Genomic DNA, 24415 nt, shown 5'->3' with positions numbered 1-24415 from the left:
AACACCAAGTTCTCTCTTGATTCAGCACATGGGGCTGTGTACCTTGTCCTTTGTGATTCACCTCCTTCGCTGCTATCACCTTATTCAAGACTGACGTGAGTGGCTCATTCTCTCCAATCACATGTGACGTTATCAAGGGTGACATAATGAGCTGCCTCTGCCGGATGTAGGTTTCCATAGCAATTCTGAGAAACAGAGAAGCGGTAAGGAGGGATATTTGAGGGCATAAACCTGAACGGTGGTGCCTTGATAGGAATAATCTGGAAACATAAACTCAAAAGGAACCTAGGAGAGGGTTCTTTCTATTGCGAAAAACAAATTATAGGGAACAATAATTTGGGGTCAAGCCCATTAACTGACAGGGTAAAAATCAAAATGAAGTCATTCCTGCTAAATTCCATGTTACCAAACTGAAACCAAGCCATTTATCTGACTTCCTCAGAAACCAGGATTAGAGAGGTAGTAGCCAAATTTTCCAGACGGTTTCAAGTGGCATTAAAGTAAGTTTTCTAATTTTTTTCACAAAAAAGGTAACCTGAGGTTCATTAGTTATTTTTCTACTGTTCTGTATCCCTATTTCTGCCCCACCAAAAAATCAAGTTTAAAATGGCTGATCTATTATTGTTTTTGGACTATCAAACTCAGTCTTCTATTTGCCGCTCATTGGAATACATGGAATGAAGTACTGCCCAACTGTAGAATAAAAAAATTAGACCATTAAGATGTTCAAATGAAACTGTTGTGATTTTGTCTTGTGAAACTATCTCTTCTTAATTTTCTTATTGTTTCTCTATCCCAAATAGTAAATTGCTCTTGCAAATCACTTGAAGCAAAGAGGAGAAGAAATTCCAAGAACAAACAAAATAGACAGCCAAATGTTAAAGAAAATCAGAGCCAAAGATCTATGTTCTTTCCTGGATGAAAGAGGCTGCTGGCTGCTGGGAAGGAACTGAATGACTGCAGAATGGGCAAGTTCGACCACACCAGACTGTGTGGTCCATTCAGAGTCTCCGTGGGCCCTGAGTGACCCCAAGCTTCCAGCATACAAGCACCACTTGTGTGATCACATTAGGCCGAGCACACAAAATGGGCTCCAGGAAGCCAACATAACCCCATGCTGCTGACCACGGAGATGCTATCACCAGCTCCTATCGGGCTGCTGGAGGAGGATCTAGCCTGTGTCTTTTCTGCTTCCCACGCAGACCAGCTTTCTAATGAAACAGCAGTATGTGGCAGGAGACTGGCACTGCTCTAACCTGAGCTGTCTACCCTAGGCAGATCAGTAGAACGTACACACTACCTTCCTAGTGGAAAACACACAGCATTTGAAATAGGTTATGAAGGCACTCTCCATAAACCCTAGGAGTTAAATACCAGAAGCCACGATTTGCACTAACATTTTACAGTGGCTGTTGGCTGCACAATGAGTAGTAACCAAATTAGGGCTGGATTCCTTGGGAATTCCAAGCACATATTATTGTACAGAGGAGATCATCGCAGGGCTCATTGTTGTGACAAGTCATTGATGAGACCAGACAAGAAGTGGTTCATCACAAAGGTGGAAATGAATATGTGGATGTCTATTTTAGGTAACTTTCACAATCATGAATGCCACGTCAACTCACTCTCACACACACAAGCAGAGTACATGCAAAATAATATACAAAGCATGTAAATATACTAGGGGCAGCAACTCACGCTCTTACACACACAGACTACACGCAAAATAATGTACAAAGCATGTAAATATATTAGGGGCAGCAACTCACACACACATGCAGACTATACACATAATATACAAAACATGTAAATAGGGCAGCATTCATGCATGAAAGACTTGTATGAAAATTTATTTTTATAGCACATATTAATGTCTTAATAATTTGATTCAATATATTTACAACTCAAACTTAATGTGTTAACAAATTAATGCTGTTTTAAATTCAATCTACATATTCACTGTGATTTAAATATAGTTAAATGTTACATAATCCATATTTATACATAGCACTGTATGTTGACAGTGAATGTGTTAACAGGTGCAGTATTCATGGGCATAAAATTTCTTCAAAATTATATTGGCACTAAGTAATAGTATTTGGCTCACTACATTCTTATAAAGTCAGCACATAGGTCTAGCAGCTAAGTGCATACTCAAAAAATAATTACCCAATAAAAATTTAAAAAATAAAAATAATTACATAGAATACAAGAGGTAAGTACCACTTAGCAGAAGCTATATGTACTATTATACTTAGAAACTAGTCCAGTGGGATTGGATTTCAAATGGGAAGATGAGGATTTCTACATTAAACTAAAACTGTTCATAAAACATGCTTATTTATAAAAACTAGAAACCATATAGAAGAAGGCAAAAGTATCCAAGGTTAGAAATGGTCATTGTTAGTTATGGAGCATACTTTTTGAAGTATCTAAATGCTAAGGCTTTTAATGCATTGTAATAACTTCCTATAAGTAATAGATAATGCATCTCCTTATATCCACCCAACCACTGTGTATTCCTTATATTTTAAAACTTAGTTAAGACAAAATGAAACCTTATTCAGAAATATTTTAGCCTATTTCTATGTATACCTATGCAATTTTCATATACTTAGAAGACTCATACACACCCACACATACAGCATTTATACAGCATTTACACAGCAGGCAGTTCCTGAAAGCAGCCAGTCAGGATGGCATCACTGCCACTTGTGCAGGGGGCAAGAAGGTCACCCCTATACCTCCTTGGGACTGACACGTACTGGCCTCAGGTTCCTGACTGGTGCAAATACAGTTACAAGTCCCACAGTTCAATAATGGGAAGCTAATGAATGCTCTCTAGGGGACAGCCCTTTGCTGAATGCCTAACCCATGGTCTATCAGTCCTTCCCTCTCTCACCTCCTAAACAGCATCAGTGTAGGTGCACACTTGCCTTTTGTTTTAAATTTCTTTGGGGATGCCAATGGAATTGAGAATATTCTATTTAACCTGTTACATAAATAAAGCCCTCTGTCCAGCACAAAGGTGAGTTTCTTCCAGCTGAAGTTTTTTCCCTGAAGTGGGAAAATGGGTCCTGGCACCTGTTTCCACATTAGCACACTATTGGAATGTTGAGTCCAGCTCTCCAGTCACCTGGGATAAATGCCAAAGTACTTACTGCTGAAAGGGAATAAAATGCTGCTTTTCCTCATCATCCACCTTCCCATGTATGATATCAGTAATGTCCATCACTAGGAAAAAGATAAACATAATTAGAGAAACTATTTGCTTCATGTCTCAGTAGGTTACTATGGAAGAGGCCAACAGGTATCAGTAAGTACAGAACCCTGGAGGAAGGAAGATACCAAACAGGGACAGTTCTTGCATGCCCTCACCAATGGTCCTTCCCTGCTGTACCCAGCTCTGCACAAGAGCAACTCCTGAGGTGTTCAGGACAGGGCCTGGATTTCCCCCAGAAAACCCTTTAAAACTTCTGTAAAGACAGAGCTGCTAAATTCTTGAGAAACTGGAGCTCAGAATACCTTATAGTAAGCTCACACTCAGTGAACCGTATTTTCAGCAGGACAGAAACTTGGGAGCTGGTATGGCTGACTGTCTGATGAGATAGCTGCTCACCTGGTTTCCACATAAATCTAGGCACCGGGAGCATAAAATGTAGCAGGGAGTGATTTGTTCCTTCTCATATAAAAACACAGAATAAGCGCTGCCCTAAGTGTACTGCAGGTATCATTCCATGTATACAGGAATTATTTGCCCAATTTGGAGAGATGAGGAAATTGAGGCACAGAAAATGAAGCATCTGGTTCTCAGTTGTTTAAGTGGTAACATCAGGTTACGCAACCACATTGTGCTCAGGTGTCTAGGGAATTGATTGGTACACTCCAAAGCTCCTGAAATTAGGCAAAGTCCCCAGAAAGAGGTGGTCCTTTTGGCCACAAAATACCCATTTTATAACACACTCCCCCAGATGATAAGCTCAGAGATTAAAATGTTCTCTCTAAAGTACCACATGCCCCCTATTTAAAGTAATAGTTGTTGGAGCTAAGAAGGCATAGGAAGCAGGGCATCTCATTCAATGTGCTCAGCCCATAATGGAAGCCTGAAAAAGATCGTATCAAAATACTGCAATTTTGGATCTCCAAAAATAGGCAGTTTTCATCAATGCCATCATCTAATCATTCCGGACCTCTGCTGACACTTGGTATCAACAGCCTCAGAGTAAATTAGTCTACTCTCTACTCCCGTTACACTCAACATCCTGACATATTTATACACCTTTATGCACACACACATATACCTGTACACACACTCAGGCACATGTACTCACACATACTCATACACACACCTGAAACAAAAAAGTACGCAAAAGCATTCAGCCTGTAGATAGAGTCTTTTTGACCTATTCAGAATGAAACAGCCTTAAATATGCCCTCTTTTACAAAGCAATAAATGAATAAAGCCTCATATAAATGACTAAATACACCTGGGACAGGACTCCATGCCTTTTCCTGGGTGTATGTTTTACTTTTCTCCATAAAGAAGTAACACTGCCACATTAAAGCCTGCCGAGGACATCTGGTACCGTAACAGAAGACGAAGGACAGAACAAATTGATCAACTACCCCAGCCAAGTGTTGGCAGTGAATATCTGGCCAAATAGAGACTCAGGTGGACTATGTCAGCCAGTAGATTTTGGAGAGATTTCATTGTGCTTGGAGTGGCAAGATCAACAGCAATTCATTCAGAACTGTCGAACTACCAAAAACCACTTCAGCGGGACCCTCAGAGCATGCCCCACATCAGATGGCTGTCCCCCATCCCAGGGTATGGAGGCAGTTGGGAGGCTGGGTGTGGCTTCTCCCCTTATCTCTCCCCTTCTACACAAAGACAAAGGGAAAAAGAGAATGGGGAAAGAATGGTCTCACCCACTTTCCTCTATCTCTTGACCCACCCAAATCAATTATGTAAAAATCATCAAAAATAAAAATTAAAAAAAAAAAGTAACACTGCCCCCTCTGAGCAGGAGGCGGGGTACACAGGTTGCCTCAATACCCACATAACCCAACACCTCTACTCTGAGAACTGGAGTATCTGGGATCTTCTTTAAGAGTGCCAAGACATTTCACTGATGATTTTCAAACTAGTGCTGACCAAAATGTCAATATAAAACCCCAAATCAATTTACTTAATGCAAATTCAACAAAACACAAAGGAAGGACCTCAGGGCCTCTTGGTACGATCTGGGGTTTGAACCAAGCAGCTCCACACTCCACAACGGTTTCAGTCTGTCTTTTACCTGCCACTCCGAAAGGCCTTCGCAGCCCACAGGTGTGTTTCTTGCCCTCCTTCAGCTCCATGTGGCCTACCCGGACAATCTGGCACACAAGGCTAATGCGTGGCCGGATGAGGTCCGTACTGCTGAGGTCCTGAAGTGGCCAGAGGAGAACATGTTAGAGAGGTCAGGTTGGGTCACCTTGTCATCTTTACCTCTCTTTGAACTCTACCACACACACTGTTCACAGCCCAGGAGCCATTCCCCCATGCTGAAATAGGATTCTTCTCCATAACCATCTCCGAACACTGATGGGCATTACAGAAAGTGATTTCATTTCCATTAAAACAAAACAAAAAACACTTTTTGTCCTTCAGTTTGTATTTCAATTTTCCAAACCAGATCACAGTCTACACCCCTACCAAATCCACGTAAGCAGGTATTTTAAAAAGTAGGGCCCTCACCACTGTTACTTCATACTGTTTTAGGAAAGAATGCATTTCGGTATCAAATGAAATAAAAATTTGCATGACATTGACATTTATCGGGGACCCCACACAGGCCTGTGACATTTCCTTTCTTCTTCAGAACAATCCTGGGAGGAACTACAGAGCACAGACATGTAAATTTCTGTAAATTATTCACTTTGTTCCTAAGGGCATTTACAGGAGCCTCCACAGAGGGCCTCTCAGTACGTATGAAACATCAGGGATGGGCATTTGGAACATCTGCGATTTCTGTGGCTGATGTCCTACACTTGTTTGTATTCTCAAGGAAGGGTGAGTGAACGCAGGAATGAGCTTGCAAATTCACTCACAACTTCTCAAATTCTTTGCATGAAGCAGTTCCCAAGGCCTTTCTGCTGCTCAAGAATGACTTTTCAAATAATCACTCCAAATTCATCCCCTGTAACTGAGTTAACTTGGGTCACCAAAAGAGGAATATTTATCAGTTGCCATAACCACCCTCAATTTCTATTCTAGGCTCTGCAAGGCTTCAGTTACTAAAAAAAAAGACACCATTAGCCAGTTATATAAAATTTGACACATTAATATTACTAAATAGCATAATCACTTAAAACAGAAATTTTTGAAGAATGACCAAGGAAATGGTCCATGTACTTTTATTGAATGGAAAGAACTGATACTGAAATTTGTATGAAAGATGACTCTGAGGAAATAAAGTGGGGAAAGATAAACTGCAACTATTTAAAAATGATATTGATTAGCAGATAGACTAAAAACTCAATAATACTTTTCAAAAATGATGTTTAATTAATTAACTGAATGGCAGAGAGAAGGTATCTTCTGTTTGCTGACTCACTTCCCAAATGCCTCCAACAGTCAGAAGCCAGGAACTCCATCCAGTCTCCCACATGAGTACAAGGATTTTTAAAAGCCCTCAAATCATCACCTACTGCCTCCTATGGTGATGATAGCAAGCAGCTAGCTTGGCAGTGCAACCCAAGCACTCCAATAGGATATGCGCCTCACGAGTGGCAGTTTAATGTGCTGCATCACAATGCCTATCCCAATAATAATTTTTAAGTGAATTTAAATTTTTTTTCTCATGCTGTTTCTTTTTATTATCAATGTGATAAGGCAATACATGCACATGCAATGTGTGGTAAGTCAGCTTTTGATTTTTTAAAATATGCACGGATGGATAAATAATTTCTGATTTTATAAGAAAACCCTTCCTATCTTACAGCTGAGGAAATATTTTGTGTGTGTTACGGATCAGGAGGGTTTCAGGAAGGTTTCTGGGTCTTTTATGCCTGTACTGGCCAGTTGTACAGTTGGGCTGGGGTATGGTGAGGACAGACTCTGTCCAGGCTCATCCTAACGGTGGAATATCAACAGCAGGAACAGAAAGAGCTTATCCCAAGACTACAGCTCCCTGTCACTTCCTTTAGTACTACCTGCCTCTGTTTTCCTTGCCATAAGCAGCTAAGAGAACAAGGAGATAACACACACAAATGGACTTGAAGAGAAGGGAAGAACCTCTCCTTTGATCCCCATGGGATCTAGTAATCCCCACCCACCACGGTTTCCCACAGGAAGCATCGCCACTGTGGAGGGCATTTTAAGTGCTAAAGTCATAAAAAAGTAGAAGAATCCCCAACAAGTTCCTAGCCTAGGGGAGACAGAGAGGAAAAGAAAAATGGAGACCATGCCCCAAACTCCAGCCGGATTCATCTCTGTGTAAGGGGAAGCTCTTTCTAATTCACTCTTAAAAAATCATTTAGCTCCTGCCTTGATCCCTGTGACCTTCATCAGGAATGCTCTCCTCCCCAGTTATCTGTACAGTCCCCTTGCTCATCAACTTCAAGTTCTCACTTAGTTTGTTTCTTCCCACAGATGCCTGACCTGACCCATCTTTTAAAAACGGTCATCTTCCGGGGCCCGGCAGCGTGGCCTAGTGGCTTAAGTCCTCGCCTTGAACGCCCGGGGATCCCATATGGGCGCCAGTTCTAATCCTGGCAGCTCCACTTCCCATCCAGCTCCCTGCTTGTGGCCTGGGAAAGCAGTCGAGGACGGCCCAAAGCTCTGGGACCCTGCACCCGCATGGGAGACCCGGAAGAGGTTCCTGGTTCCCGGCTTCAGATTGGCGCGCACCAGCCCATTGCGGCTCACTTGGGGAGTGAATCATCGGACGGAAGATCTTCCTCTCTGTCTCTCCTCCACTCTGTTTATCCGGCTTTCCAATAATAATAAATCTTTAAAAAAAAAATAAAAAAATAAAAATGGTCATCTTCCCACCAGCCCCAATGATCCTAACACCTTTAGAACAGTAAGTTCTCTCCATTCTACATACTCTACATATTCATGTGGTTATTGCTTACCACCTATTTTCTCATCTATGGCTATACCATTCTGATTGTGACTGATCTAGTCTGATCTTGGATGCTAAGCAGAGTCGGGCCTTGGTTAGTAGTACTTGGATGGGAGGCCCATCTTCTCCATCACAACCAAAGCAGGGTGAGGAGCTATGTTTCTCTCAGATTGTTCATGGATGCAAAGAAATCCATCTAAAGAGCAGAAAAAGGGTTCATCCAGTGAAGAGAATACAATAAATATTTGTGCTCAGTAAATATTTGTTGAAAAAAATAAGTGGGGGTTGGGTTTGGTGCTGTTGCACTCAAGTGAAGCCACAGTTTATAACATTGACATTTCTTATTGGAGCAACACTTTGAGTCCTGGCTGCTTTGTTTCTGATCCAGCTCTCAGCTGATGCACCTGGGAAAGCAGTGGATGATGGCCTGTGTACTTGGGCCCCCGACACCCACAGGAGAGACACAGATGGAGTTCCTGGCTCTTGGCTTTGTCCTGGTCATTTGGCCATTTGGGGAGTAAAGTAGCAGATGGAAGATCTCTCTCTTTCTCTTTCAAATAAATAACTGCTTTGTAAACAGGAAGATAATCTTCTAAAAGATATGTGATGTAAGGGGAAATCCTGATTTGTCTTTTCCTCTTTCTATTGTCTTTTTGTTTTCCATTTACTTGTTATGTATAACTGTTAATGTCATAAACAAACTATTTCTAAGAAGGTAGAACTTACAGTAAACACTGCTTGAAGGTTGTTAAGCTTCTCTATTTCTTTCGGCATCCCATTACTGCCCCAACGAATAAGATAGTTTTCACTGGTAAAGGAAAAAAGAAACAACAAATTATTCTCAATGAGAAGCCACCTGGGAATAGAAGCTAACCTCAGGACCAGAGATGCTCAGTGACACCCACAGGCAGGTGGTAGAGGACAGAACTGGGACCACACACATGGCTGGACCAACACGGGTCTCCAGGTTCTAGACAGGAGTTTGTGCTGCAGCTATCCTGGGCACTCCCCATATATCACCCCAGAGAGGCACAGGCACAGCAGATTCACCTCTCTGGGTTCTTCCTTCCATCTCAAATTCTCTGTGTAAAAGTTTCAACTTTGTTTCATCAAGAATTTGGTTTTGGAATAAGCATTCCAGTGCATCTCCTGCAATACACATTGCTATATTCCAAAATACTATTTTTAAATACAAGCACTTCTTAAGGAATTTTTTTCATCCAGCTTCTCCAAATAAATCTATGCTTTCTTAGCTGTTCTAAGTCTACACAACAACCATTATCATTCCCTATGATCTTGCTTTAATATACACACACACATACGTATCTTCAGAGCAGTTTTGGGTTGGGGCACAGATGAGCTGAAAGTGCAGAGACTACCCATGTGTTTTGTCTCGACACACACATACAGCCTCCTTCACTTGCTTCTTGCAGAACAGTGCATTTCTTACAATGAGGAATTCATCATGTCCCCCAGAGCCCACAGTTTGCATTAGCTTCACTCTGGATGTTGTACATTTGTAATGGACATTTCTGCCATTACACTATCATACACAGTGGTTTCCCTACCCTGCAAACCCCCTGTACTCTGTGTATTCAACTCTATTCAAGCCCTCCCTTTTGTCTTCTGAATCTGTCCACATCATTACAAGTTTTACTTGATCTTTAAACCCCTAAGAGTACACAGACTGAGGCCACACTGTCCTGCAGTGATATGTAAACTTTTACTGATCCAAAGGCTTCCACTTTCGACTGCCTACCAGTGCTCCCCTCCCCCATGTCTTCCCTCCCCATGGCAGCCAAGAGCTACTGCAGGGGAGGGAAAGAAGGGCCAGGGGGTTAAGGCCGAGCATTCCTGCAAAGTCAGCCACAGGTGACCCAGGTCTTGGCTACCTGATGAAAGTGGACTGGTCTGGGTCATAGAGAGCCATGAACAACTCTGCGTCTTCCCCAATGTTGCAGACAAAGTTCTTGAAGTTCACATAGAGGCCATACGTGTGCACGGTAGTGAAGATGACCTGACCTCGTAAGTCCAGGTTCTGTAGAATGGACTGAACAAAGAGGGAAAGAGACAAACATATGTTGATTCCAGCAAATAGGATATCTGGCAAAGAAATACATCTACAGGGCAGAAAAGGGGTTCATCCAATGATCAGAGCACAAGAAATACAACCATCATCATTTAGATGACCAAGGCTATCCCTTGCAGGATCTTGGGCCCAGGTAATTTGATAAATGCTGCCTATACGTGATAACTCATTGTTTTAGTATTCACAAGAACTTCTGTTATAGTACTTCTTGGAAAAAGCTCAAAAGCCATATCTGTTAACCTTCTCTCAGGGGTAACTGCTACTGGGAACAGAAGATTGCTTTGCAAAGGCTCTGCCTTCAGTCATGGTTTGCCACAGATTCAGAAACACAAGTATCACTACGGCTATACTAACACAATTAAAACTACAAATGAACTTACAAAAGAAAATGATCAGATCCTTATTCACATTAGAATAGGAAAATGGAAGGAAAATATACCCAAACATCAGCACAGCTGGGTCTGAGCAGTTATAATATACACAGCTTTTTCTTTTTCCTATATCTTTCTAATACTTTGTCATTTACTGCTTTCAAAAGCAAGTATTTTTTCATCTTATTTTAAGGGCTAACATTGTGGCACAGTGAGTTAAGCCACTATTTTTGATCCCAGCATCCCATCTGACCACTGGTTCAAGTCCTGGCAGTTCCACTTCTAATCCAGCTCCCTGCTAATGTGCATGGGGAAGCAGCAGATCATCATCAAGTATTTTGGCTCCTGAAACCCACGAGGAACTCATACGGAGTTCCAGCCTCCAAATTCTGCCTTTCAAATAAATAGATTTTACCATGCTACTGTACTTGATTTGTAAATCATAACATGTGTTCAAAATATAGAGGAGCACATAATGAAAAGCTTCTCTCACACCCAATTCTTTCTCAGAGCCATCTATTAATTATCAAGCTCTTGTCTATCATTTCAGAGTCAGCTTGTGCATACAGAAGCAACAATGTATGTGAATTATTTTTTAGTAAGTATTTCATTATATCCTTCTGCATCTTGTTCTTCTCACTGGTGCATCTTCAATCCTTCCACATCATCACACGCAATGTTCTTACAATGTTCCACTTTTAAAATGAGGACATAGTGACTTCTATTGTCAACAACTCTCTCTCATTACGGGGAAAAAAACAGTTGCTGTAGTGGCCAACATCAGCACACTGGAAGTCACATACCTTTTCTTCTTGGATCTTTTCCTCAATCCTTTTGGAGGCCACTTCATGGGCCCTGAAGAGAGCAATAGTGCTGGTTTCATCTGGATCCAAGATGTTCCCATTGTCATCTCGCACCACCAGATCTAACCCCAGCATTCTAGAAAGAAAAGATGGTCAGCTAACTCTCCCCAACTTGGGCAACTCTTCCCAGAAGGACCCTCATCAGGGAACCCAGAGGATTCCCAGCAAGATCAAGTGTTGGACCAGTCAAGTTAAGAAAGCTCATTGACTTTTCTCCATTTGGTTCCACCTTCTTTCTACAGAACAGCAATGTGTGAAAACTAGTGGGATACTGTTAGCATTAACTCTGTAAAGGTATATAGAGCAATGTGGTCCCCAGAAACTAAACAGAAAAAAAACAAAACTGGCTCAGATGCTGATCAAAGTCCATTACTTCTTCCTCCTCAACTCCTCTGACTTGATTTAGGAACTATGCAAGAGACCCAAGACACAATTCTTTTAGAGCTTTCCATGATTAACAAATTTAAGGCTGATACAAAGCAAATCAGTGAAGTAAGGCCTGGTTGGTGCTACCCTGTAATCCATTTCAGAGTATAAGCTCTGGTATCATTTAAACTAGGATTTGAATCTTAACAGCATGCAACTCCAGGTAGTTTATTGAATTCTTCAAAACCTGACTGTTGAGAATTTAAAGAGATTAATGCATGCAAAACAACTAACATACTACCTAACATGCCTCTCAACAAATGTTAACTCTTCTTGTAGACACTGGTATCGTACCCGGCTGTGTCAAGTCAAACACCAACACATGCATGGGAATAACAGAGCTGTGTGATGAGCACAATCCCTGCTCACCAAGGTTTCAGTGCCCAGTGGGCACACAATAGAAAAATGTTTGCTGAGCTCCAAGAACGTGGGGAGTACAGTTGACACAGGACACTGTTATCCACATACCAGCATGCATTCTAGGCACCAGCAATTTGGGAGTGGGGATGTCCAGACAGCAAGAGTGCTCCAGGATAACAGCAAATGAGCCAAGTCCAAACATGACTGACTTCCCTCCTCCCTGTTTCACAGCATCTCCATCAACTGATCTGATCTGACAGTTTCCTTTCCACAGTAGCCAGACCCACAGGCCACCCAGACTCTTGCAGCTTGGCCTGCCGGCTGTTCAGACACTGGCATAGACAGAGTAACTTCATTCCCTGATCTGCTTCCAAGGGCTGGGAGAGGAATTCAGTCACATTCTGCCTGTTACTGACCAATGTTAGAAATGAGGGGGATCTCCAGGTCAGTATATGGGCACACGCCTCCCCCTCCCCCCCAAAAAAGCTACATATATATCACAGGTATTGGCCTTCCTGCACCACAGCTAGCATTTTAAAATGTATTCTAAATCCATGTAATTGAACTTGTTATAGTTATGGACAAGTATCAGAGAGGGAATTGTTAATTCTCAATGCTCAAGAAGCAGCATTACTTCCAGAGTAAAAAGTTTTGGTTTCAAATGTAAGCTTTCCCATTCATTATCTATTGAGTTGGAATTTAATCCTGGGCTCACTTTGCTCTGCTTCTTATCCATAAAACAATAATAATAACAGCTAATTCACAGGACTATAATCAAGCAATGACAAGACCAGTAAAAGGGGGTGTTTCATAAATACTGGTTGAATCTAAATCTCGTATGCTCGATTTATTCCGGCTATTTCTAAATATAGGTTTCAGAGGTTAACATTGAAATCAGCAGGATAGGGCCCGGCGGCATGGCCTAGCGGCTAAAGTCCTCGCCTTGAACGCCCCGGGATCCCATATGGGTGCCAGTTCTAATCCCGGCAGCTCCACTTCCCATCCAGCTCCCTGCTTGTGGCCTGGGAAGGCAGTCGAGGACGGCCCAAAGCTTTGGAACCCTGCACCGGCGTGGGAGACCCGGAAGAGGTTCCTGGTTCCCGGCTTCGGATCGGCGCAGCACCGGCCCATTGCGGCTCACTTGGGGAGTGAATCATCGGACGGAAGATCTTCCTCTCTGTCTCTCCTCCTCTCTGTATATCTGACTGTAATAAAGTAAATAAATCTTTAAAAAAAAAATCAGTAGGATAATGAGGTTTATTTTAATATATCACTGAAATGTCCAAGTTTGGAGAAGGAAAGAAAAAGGAGAAAGAAAAAAACTACATGTGTGTAAGTTGAAGAAAGGTGGAAAATAAAACTAAGTACTAAAAAACAAAATCAGCAGCAAAAACTGAGGACACACCTATCTCCTGAAAACTGCCAGTTGGGAAGTCTGAATCCAAGCTACCTTAAATTAGGACAAATTTCTCATTTTCCAAAAGGCAGAAACATTGGCAACTTGATCATCAAAAAACGATTAATTTTTTAAAATTACAAAGTAGATGTCCTTAACAGGTTATAAACATGTTTTACTCCTATCTTGGAAATTTTCGTTTTCACATGTCTTAAATAATGAGCCCAGTTAAGGGAAGGTGGAGAGAAATAAGAAAGAGTCTGTATTGCTATCAAACCTACCATTAGATTCAAACAGATATAGTCCCAGGCGTTGGAAGATATCCCCTATAGAAGTTGCCTCCTCCGGGGAATCCAGCATAGCACCTGGTCCACAGAGGCACCAGTAAATTTTATTCAACAAAATTAACTGGTCTCAAGACAAAAAGAGGGCAAATAAGCATTACTCTTCCACAACCACAGGAGCAAAAGTTCACTGTGACCAATTTCCTCAGCATGAACATGGTTGCTGTCCCCCCTCAGGGTTTTTGTGAAAAGTCAACACCCATTTACCTGTTCCCATGATCAATTTTAGCTGTGACCTTCTTCTTGAGCTCTGCCAGTTCATCCTTGGGGAGAGTCCCAGACAGTATCTGGGACCGCCACTCAATCAGGCTGTATGTCATCTGCTGCAGCTGGCGGAATAGTGTGATCTTGTTGTCCTAAGATAGGGCATAAAGTAGAATTAAAAAGCATAACTGGGGGCATGGCACAGCAGCCTAGAAGCTAAAGTCCTTGCCTTGCATGTGCTAAGATCCCATATGGGCACCAGTTCTAATCCCAGGAGCCCTGCTTCCCATCCAGCTCCCTGCTTGTGGCCTGGGAAAGCATTAGAGGACGGCCCAGAGCCTTGGGATTCTGCACCCATGGGGGAGACCCGGAAGTGGCTCTTGGCTCCTGGATGTGGATCGGCTGGCTCATCTCCGACCATTGCATACACTTGGGGAATGAATCAATGGACAGAAGATCCTCCTCTCTGGCTCTCTTCCTCTCTGTATATCTGACTTTCCAATAAAGATAAAATGAATCTTAAAAAAAAAAAAGGTAACTGAAAGTGTGGGGGGAACTCAATGTAGTCAACAGGGTCAGACATTGTATATTTTGATTTTGTAAACATCAACAGGGATTGTTTTGTCCTGAACCAGTCCCATGCTCTTTTCTATTCCAACTTCAGAAATTGATAAGCAACTGTAGGCTGGCCAGTCGGACCTAAATCATGAATATATCAAAAGATTCATGTGCACCTAAAATTCTGATGCATTCCTTCGAAGGGTTGTCATTGCTCTCTAAATGGAGAAGTTCATGTTAGAAGTCACCTCACAGCTAGGTTCTTGCTTACACAGCCACATTCACACCAATCTCTATTCTTTCCGTGTAAAGCTATATCTATCTCTCCCAAATTTTACGTATCCTCACAATAGGCCATGTTTTCTACCTGGAAAACCTTTACTCTTCTTCCTTCAAAGCTATCCCAATGTCATCCCTTTCTCCATCAATTGGCTAATTCTGGCTAGTCCTCCCTGACACCCTAACCCTGGGTTGGTGTGGGTAATCAACTCTCATCTCAACACTTATAGCTCTGGACTGCTTTGCTCGACTGCCTTACATGGTACGCTCCATGGGACAAAGAGCATGCTCATTTCTGTGTCCTTAGCAGCTGCTAAACAGGACTCAGTGTGTCAAATGAATGAACCAACTGTGAATGGAGAAATAATTGCAATGTCAGAGACAGGGAAGTATTGGAAAATATAATTTTAAATACAATTTGAAAAATCCCCATTTCCAGAGAAAATAGTTCTGATGATTCACACGCTGAACTATTCTCCTGGCTTTACTAGTAAATCACTTGACTAAAATAAGTTAACTTATAAGCAACTAATCATCTGTGCCTGAAACATTTTAAAAGTCAAATGCTTGAGTCTGAGCCATCACACTAGGTTTCCAGCTAAATGGTTGATGGCTGACTGATATTTTTATTTAAAAAGCCAATGAACATCTACTATGTGCTGGAAATAAATATCCTGTCCTCATGGATGCAACATTCCAGAAGGTGAAGATAACAGAAACTAAGCTGTGTAGATATACATATGTATATAAATAGATCTATCCATCCTGTACATAAACCCAAGTTAATTTAAGAGTATGAAGAGAAAGGAAGAAGAAAACAAGCAGAATAATGTGATACTGTACACACGGCGAAAGGAGACCCCAGTGAAACTGGTCAGTGAAAATTGTGGAATATGGTTGGTTTCTGACATATGGCTAGTTAAATTATACTTTTGGTTAAACTTTTGATATATGGTTGGTTAAATTAAAATTAGTACAGTCCCACTCACTCGTGTGCACCATGAAATCTTCTTCTTCTTTTATAGAAGAAAAGTCATGATAGAGTTACATAGCCATCCACCACTGCCATCATAGACACACACTGTTATCACTGGCTTAATAACAATGCACAGGTACAGCAGCTTGTCAATAACTGGAAAGCATATCTTCAGGGATGTGCTTTGACAGGAGTCCTGGGGACATGGATTCTCCAAAAAGGCAATGATCAGCAGCAGGAATGGAAACATGGAAAGCCACTCCTGAACTTTCACTTAGTGTGGAAGAAGCCTGTGGGCCTCGAAGTGAGTGGAGAGGAAGGCAGTGATGGGATTAGCGGGATGTGGTTAAAGACACTAGAGAAGTTCAGAGTTCCAGCAAACCACAGGAAGGGGACGGGCAGCCCATCTTTGTGCAGCTGCAACATGCTCTGTAAACATGGTAACATGTTTACATACAGATAACAGAAGCAACGCCTCTCTCAAACTGTGGAACTGCTAGCATGCTCTGAACTACTGCTTCCCCAACAGCCAGTCCTTATCAAAATTTAACAGTGAGACTTTCAAAGAATCTATTTTTATAAGCAAAGGTCAAAACTTCGTCATTCAATCCAACATAATGTGATTCTATTTCACCATTTTACATACTGGAAAAGGGAGTGAGAAATAAAGGTTTTGAAATTCTGCATTTCATAAGTTCTAGGAAGAAATATTTTTTCTTCCAACTCATTTGTCTAATCCTAGGTTTCTTCCATGTTTTCTACTTTTAATGAAGTTACTGCTTTTCATAATACAGGAAAGAAAGGAATCAACCGGGACCTGTCATGGGAGACAGTGCTTTGTTTGCGCAAATGTTCACAAACTGTTGGTCTCAATTATATTAGACACTATCCATGGCAATGTAATTATTGCCTGTCTATATCAGCCCCATTTGCCAAGTTCTGAAAGAAATGATGAGGACAGTTATTCTGTTCTCATTCACTGTGCCAAATTAATTCTGAATAGACAAGCTGGAACACACCAAAGGAAGTATTTCCCATTGACAACAAGGAAATGGACCTCGCTGCTACATTCCTCAGATTCTCCTAGGAAGCTGTCCCGTGGAATAGCTGCTCCCTGGCTTTGACTGCACTTGCTCTGGATAAGCACATGAGGACAGGTGAGGAAACCAAGCACTCCCTGGAAGACCATGACTGGCTGCTCTGCATCTTTCTCCTTTGCTCCTCTTCTTGCCCTCTTTTTTCTAACTCCTACATGGCATATATCTGCAGCCTGCAGAGACCGTCCCTTCGTCTCCAGTCTTTGGTAACATCAGCTGTTTTTGCACTCTTGGCTACCGCCATATCCTCTCATAATTTCTTCAATCCCCTTCACCAAAGTTAATAATGTCCTGAGAACCCACAGAACCTCAAAACTGAGTTCTACTAACTTCAAATAATGCTCTGGATTGATCTGAGGATAGTTATAAAAAATAAAACAATGTAGATACTGTTAAACAGTGATGATTTGTCAAGTTCCAGAGACTCCAGACAAAAGCTGTTTTTCGGGTCCTTTGCTCCTCCACATGTGACACTAGCAACGCTGGCTGTTCATTAAGCTTTCCTCTGCCATGTGGATGATAATGATTTAGATGGGAAAGTACCTGACAAAACGCAATGGAGACTTGGTGTCTAGCTCCAATCCCATCATTAACTTACTGTCACATTAGGTAAATTATTGCCTCTAGTGTGAGTCCAATTGTGAGATAAAGGGATCAGCACTAAGAGGCACTCCCAAGGAGAAGCATCTCTGAATCTGCTACTGAGACATTAAACTCAATTATCCTCAGCAACTTCCTGCTAGACGACATCAGCCTCTGACTACCACACTCCGCCTGCACTGTACTCTAGGTGGGTTCTCTATCAGATTTCCCTGGAACAGAGAACAGTGATTGGTTACATGTGCTTTCCATGCAGATGCAACTCTTAGGGCCCAGACGTGGAGCTTGGGTGCTTCGGTGTCCTTGTCCCTGCACTGCCATTCTATCCATTCCAGTGCCTTTATTGTCTGCAGTTAGAAGCTCTGCCTACGTAGCAGATCCCTGACTTTTAAAGACAAGATTTATGATAAAGATAGTTTTTGCTTCCCAAAGTAAAAAAAATCTTTAAAGCTAGGCAATTAAGTCGGAGAAAATAAAAACTAAAACAACACGCAGGGCATCACCCATGCCTTATTCCAGTCATCTCCCGTTACTTCCACATCATGACTTGCCTCTCACTTTCAAGCTGTGTGGAAACAGAGCCCACAATGCAGATAAAATGTCCTGCCAAGATGACAAAGTTTGCTATTCAAGTTTTCTGTTCTGGTAATAAGAGATCAGAGGCTGGTTTTAAACCACGGAACAGCTTAATTACATTTCAGAGCTTGTTCTCCAGCAACTAGTAAAAACCACATTATTCGAAAAGATAAGACTTACACAACTTTAAGCTGCCTGGAAACACAATGGTGGGAAGAAGGAGAACTCAGAGTATTTTGCAAGACTTTGCTCCCCCACCTCTGGGTCTCAGGCACTTCCCATACACAAGTATGGACTGGCACAGAGTCCTACTCTGATGGAAACCTTTAATGACAGGAGATCAATCCTTTCCAGGAACTACATATTAGCAATTGAATACAGTGACTCCATACTATGCATTAACCATTATTAACCACCTTCTATATCTGCCTATTTTCATACCCATGTTTCGTACCCATTAGCACAAAGAATGAGATCTGGTCTCAACCTGCCACTGACCAAAACACTGAACCCTTTCTGCACTTGGAAGGTGAGAAAAACAGTGAGAAGATAAATATCAGTGTGATGAGCATGTGTTTGGTTTATTGGTTAAGACACTGGCACCCCACATTTGAGTGCCTGGGTTTGACACTTGGCTTTGACTCCTGAATCTAGATTCTTGCTAATGTAGTTTCTGTGAGGCAATAGTAAAGGCTCAAATAATTTGGGTCCCTACCACCCATGGTGGGAACACTTGATTGAGCTTTTTGTTCTCGGATTTGGCCTGGCCCATGTGGACATCTGCAGAGTGAGTCAGTGGATGGGGACCCTCTGTCTGCTCTCTCTCAAAAAATATCAGAATAAGACTGTATCCAGTACCTGTACAGTTACATATCCTGTTTTCATGCACTTGCTCACTGTATTCATAAATACTGATTTCCATATTGGAATTTTTGTTGACAACACCTGACATTACAACTTGGGATACAGAAATGCTCACACTTAAAAGCCTTCAGAGGCTTGATGTTGAACAAAGGTCAATGTGACATGAACGTAACCATGTCTAAGTCAATGCCTGGGCATTCTCCCAGCTAGCGAGGAATTACAGCGTGGAAGAAGTAAGAGCTGATGCTACAACAGAAAAGGGCCCAGAGATCAGCTCACTGGTTCCACTTTCCACAACGCAGAAAACACAGGTCCTGAGAGTCAGCAGAGGAACAGACAGAAAACTTCCAAACCACTGAGCTGGGGCAGAGAAGTAACCACAGGGCTGGAAAAGGGCCAGACATTATCTGTGTACCTGTTCAGAGCAGGTGGAAGGATAGATGCTCCCTGGGAGGGGTGGATTTGGGTTCCCACCACCCACACGTGAGAGATCCACTTGAACTTTGTGCTCCTAGCTTTAATTTGGCCTAACCCAAGCTGCTGCAGGCACTTGGGCGATGAAAAGGTAGACAGAATCCTTTGCTTGCTTTCTAACCCTTTAAATAAAATGAAAATAAGTAAATAAAAGCTTAAAAAGAAACAGCTGTGAATTTGCACTCTGAATTTGGAAAGGGCATGTTTCCTGCATATGAACCTAAACCAAAGGGGCTTATTCTCCAGGGTGTGACAGTCTTGCTGCTGAGTGCTCAAGGCCGTAGTGTCTGAGATTATGCAGACAGAGAAGTGGCCTTGGATAAGGCGAAAGTCTGCTGAGAGGGAGGCTAAGCAAAGGCTCTCCAGAGGCAAGCATATCCAGACTGGCTACTGTTTCCAGCTGGTTCCATCAAGAGTCACATGCTCCCACTGGCACAGTTGCTGATGGCCTGACTGACATTCACAGGCAACAGTAATTCTCACATTCACAAGGTCGACAAGGTTGTTTCGGCATCACTGCGTCAGAGGAGCAAACTTGAGCAGCGACATGGCAACCCCAGATGACTTGCCTAAAGCCATACAGAGTTTGTTAGAACAGGAGCTGCACAAGAAGCCCACTTCCTAATATCTGGGCCAGTGTTCATCACCTAGAGCCGGCTTCTTCCCCAGTCAACACTCAGACTGAAAGAACAGTCAGTGGAAAATGATACTCCTAACACTAATCCAACAAAAAGGAAAAAGAGACAGTAGCGGGTGGGGGTGTGTGTCATGGTTTAATGTATTACTTTTTTTTAAATTAAAACTTGAACATGTTATTTTAACTTAATATTGCTGTAAATTTTCTGGTTTTCCTCCTGCTGTTGATAGCTTAAAAAGGAACTGTATAGTAACTGTGTAACAGAGATAATCATATTCAGATGTGAAGATACAACAGTATGCATCTCTACTTCCAAATCGAAGATGGATACCCACTGAAACTCTTTACTATATCCTGACAATAGGATGCTGGACTCTTTGTTATTGTCCAATCCTATAATGTCAGGATACACTTAGATAGTAGAATGATGGACTTATGACTGTCCACGAAGGACTATATTCTGTAGTAACAAAGGGGAAATCAGTGTTGGGGGTGGGCATTTGGGGAGGGGCAGAAGGAAATCCCAGAGCCTATGGAGCTATATAAAGAATAATAATAATATAAACTAAATAAGATAATAAAAATAAATACACTTCAAAATTAAAATTTGAGCAGACTTAAACAAATCATACATATTTATGGGACAGCACCACTGCCCTCCAGAATTTTTTTTTCTATCTGGTTATAACTTAGTGCCTGTTCATCAACCTTTGCCCTTCCACCCATCTGCCCTTCTTTCTACTTAAGTGGGTTCCTTTCTGTTTGGGGTAGTTCATGTAGTTACTGCTCTCTGCTGAAAATATATCCCAGCTGGACAAATACCATTCATTTCTTGAGTAATAACAAGTGCTAACACGGCTGGGTTTAATCTGGGGAGTGGATGGCATTTTCCCCTCACATAAAACAGAATTCATAATATGAATTTCTGATGAACTGGGAAAAAGAATCAGAAAATGCATTTTAGAGATAAAATGTGCCTCTGAAAACATAAAACAGAACACCTGGTGGGAATCTGTGGGAAGAGAACAGGAGAGGAACAATCCACATACTATTGCATAACAGTAAAATATGTTTTTGTCTTTATACAGACTAAGAGGAACTTATACACCAGAGCAGAAAACAAATGCTCCAAGAGAAGTATATGAGCACAGGACATGAAAAGTAGACTTCTGGGTGCTTTTTCCCAGTAGAACATATTTGAGGTTTGGTACTTTGACAAGAAAATTTTTTGAGAAGTCAGAAATTCTGCCTGAAATGAACTGTTGTAGAATGCCTTAAAAGCATCATGGGGTTAAGGTGCAGGGGTGGAGAAAAAGACTGAAGGAGAAAGGGAGAGAGGTGGAGAGAGAGAGAGCAAGTAACTACTCCTTGATTAAGACAAACCCATTTTAAATGTATTATTCCTTAATGTATGCACATGTATCAAAAAACTGCTTTTGGAAATCTTGCTAATTAAGAAATCCCACCATGAATGTTTTTTATTCAATTTTAACAGCTATAGAGGCATACTATTTAACAGCTATAGAAACATACACATCAACAGCCATCTTATAAGAGACTCACATACAATGAGAAATGTGCTGCCCTCTTAGAGGGCTTGGGTGTTGTTGCCAATGGTATCCTCCTGTCAATGTAAAATCTAATTCTATTATTAAACGGTGAAATTTTCCCATACAGGAAATCCTTCACAAGCATGTATCACCATTTAACTACTAAGGGACACTGACAGCACAAACACATGAGTTGTTTTCCATCTCTACTCACTGATCTCTGTTCTAGTCAAAGATGGATCTGGTACAACTATGTGTAGATTTATGTACAGATGTCTAAAAATATAGGCAGTAATCTCAGCACAACAGTAACGTTTGAGAAAGAACAATCCACCCTGTTCATACCTTCCATTTTGATACATCATACCTGGAAAACCTCCTTGTCCAGTATAGGTTCCTTTTCTGAAATGTCGGGGATCACAAATGATTTGATTTCAGAGTTGTTTTTTGAGTCTTGGAATACTTGTCCATATTGATTTATGCTTTATAGACTACTTAAATACAGAGCCCGAGGTAATATTAGGCACCACTTCACATAATTTTGTGCCTGAAACAGCTTCATAAGAAACCAGGGAAGGAATTTGCCACTTGTGGTACATGTATACTCCAAAAGTTTCAAATTTTGAATTAGGGATGTGCAACCTGTATTTAGGAATATGCATTTCACTGCTCACCAATTTGTAGAAAGAGCATGTTAAGGAAGCAACTCATGAATACCTAATTCCTCATCCATCAACTCTGTTACATCTATCACTGAGCAATCGATGCACCAGAACTGCAGAGTGCTTTTGGTGTAAGTGCAAGATGATCAATGCTGACCACAGAGCTGACAGCTCTATCTTCCCAGAGCTGGTGATTTAGGAACTGAGAGCATGGTCCTCCACCTAACATCCAGAGATCAAAAGATCGTCTTCATTACAAGGTAGTACACACACAAGTCAATGACAGGTTCAGCCATGAGTGCTCCCACAGTCCAGAGGAGATAATATGGATTGGTGTGTTCAGTAGACACATCATGAAGAAAAAAGACTTCAACAAGGCCTCAAGGTCATGGGAAGGCAGCAAAGAACATGTGTTTTCCTACTACAAGTCCTGGTGATTTCTACTGCTGTGACACATCATGGGAAACAACCCTGAATGAAAATGAACTCCTGATGTAGTGCTAGAATGACCTTCCTTTCATGACTACTTTTAGTATCAAGGATCTAGAATGGGGTGTTTTGATAAATTTCTAAGATTGGCTTCTTGTGGCCAGTGAAATGGCATAGAAAGCTAAATCTCTATCTGTAGCAGAAGCATCACATATGGGCACTGGTTCAAGTCCTGGCTAATCCACTTCCAATCTAGCTTCCTGCTAATGGCCTGGGAAGACAGAGGAGGAGGAGTGCCCAGATCCTTGGGTCCCTGCATTCAAGAGGGAGACCCACAAGATGCTCCTGGCTTCAGACTGGCCCAGGTCTGGTCACAGTGGTGATTTGGCAAGTGAACCAGCAAGTGAGAGATCTCTCTTTCTCTTGTCTCTCCTCTGTATATAATTTTGCTTTTCAAATAAAAAATACATCTTTGAAAGATACCTTCTTAGAAAAAGTTTAGATTTTCGCAGTTGATTGACACATGACTAAACAGAAACCTAAATCAACTAAGCCTTATAAAGAAAAGAGAATGGGCATCAGGGCACTGATTCTGTCTAGTCTACAACCTCATTGAACTCATCCACCCATCTAACAAGAGAACAGACATGCATCAAAGAAATTCACAGTCAGCCATGGGAGCCGGGAAGCTGCTTACAACAAAGTGAGATCCGGCAATACTCACCAGGAGGTCTTCAGGAAAGAGATAACTATAGAAAGCAGTGTTAGTGGATTTCATAGTTAAGAAAGTAGCTTCCTGAACTGCAGATGAGGTAGGCTTAGTGTCAGCAGACTTTGAACATCCTGGGCCACTTGCAAGTTAGCAATTATCAGTCTGATACTACCAAATGTTACATTTACTGGATTCTGAATACAAACATACATACAGCCTATGATTACGGTTCATCGTGGAGAGCATGTACTGGTTGTGTGTGGTTGCCTAATGAACTGACATATTCGAGTGGCATTCTGAGGTCAAGCCACTATAGTAAAAAAGGACACTCAAAAGACTGCGCCAAAGAGAAGACTCTTAGGACATGGTTTAGCCTCAATGCATTTCCTGTGTCTGTGGGTCACACTGGCCGAGATGAATCAAAAGTACTACCTTTAGGAAGTTCACAGTGGAAACAGTCTCAGAGCTACATTCACTCAAATGCACAGAAGAACTAAGAGCACGGAAGATCCCTCCAGCTTCCTATTAATAAATTCATAAGAATTGTACCTACTTTAGAGGAATATTGTGAGGATTCAATTTCTGGCACTAAGGAAGGAATACCTAAGCCTTTGCAGTTACTATTCTCATTATGACATTCACAGCCAGAATGTGTATCAGTTGAGAAAAGACTGACCTCACAATTATTCTCACTTCTTCCATGTTCTCATATCAATGACCTAACAGAGGAAGGGAGTGTCTCCTTGTTACCATCGTTGTGTGGTCCTAGCGAGAATGTTTCTCACGCACAGGATGGCTCAGCAGCACAACAGACAAGCAGAAAGCCCAAGACGATGC

At 41.7% G+C, this 24415-nt stretch overlaps 1 protein-coding gene across 1 annotated transcript in view; it reads right to left on the bottom strand.

The window, feature by feature from the left end:
- Positions 1–24415, bottom strand: part of DOCK5 (dedicator of cytokinesis 5) — a 197263-nt gene that overhangs the window by 88057 nt on the left and 84791 nt on the right. Inside the window, exons 6-12 of the mRNA XM_058670037.1 lie at positions 14168–14316; positions 11375–11510; positions 10004–10161; positions 8838–8919; positions 5301–5430; positions 3162–3234; positions 43–185 (exon numbers count right to left, since the gene is read on the bottom strand). Coding sequence (XP_058526020.1) covers positions 43–185; positions 3162–3234; positions 5301–5430; positions 8838–8919; positions 10004–10161; positions 11375–11510; positions 14168–14316 — 871 coding nt within the window. The remainder of the gene's footprint in view (positions 1–42; positions 186–3161; positions 3235–5300; positions 5431–8837; positions 8920–10003; positions 10162–11374; positions 11511–14167; positions 14317–24415) is intronic.

Source organism: Ochotona princeps, chromosome 11 (assembly GCF_030435755.1).
Source record: "Ochotona princeps isolate mOchPri1 chromosome 11, mOchPri1.hap1, whole genome shotgun sequence".
Classification (NCBI taxonomy): Eukaryota; Metazoa; Chordata; class Mammalia; order Lagomorpha; family Ochotonidae; genus Ochotona; species Ochotona princeps.
Note: the sequence above shows the minus strand (reverse complement) of the source record. Positions and strands in the feature narration are given on the sequence as shown.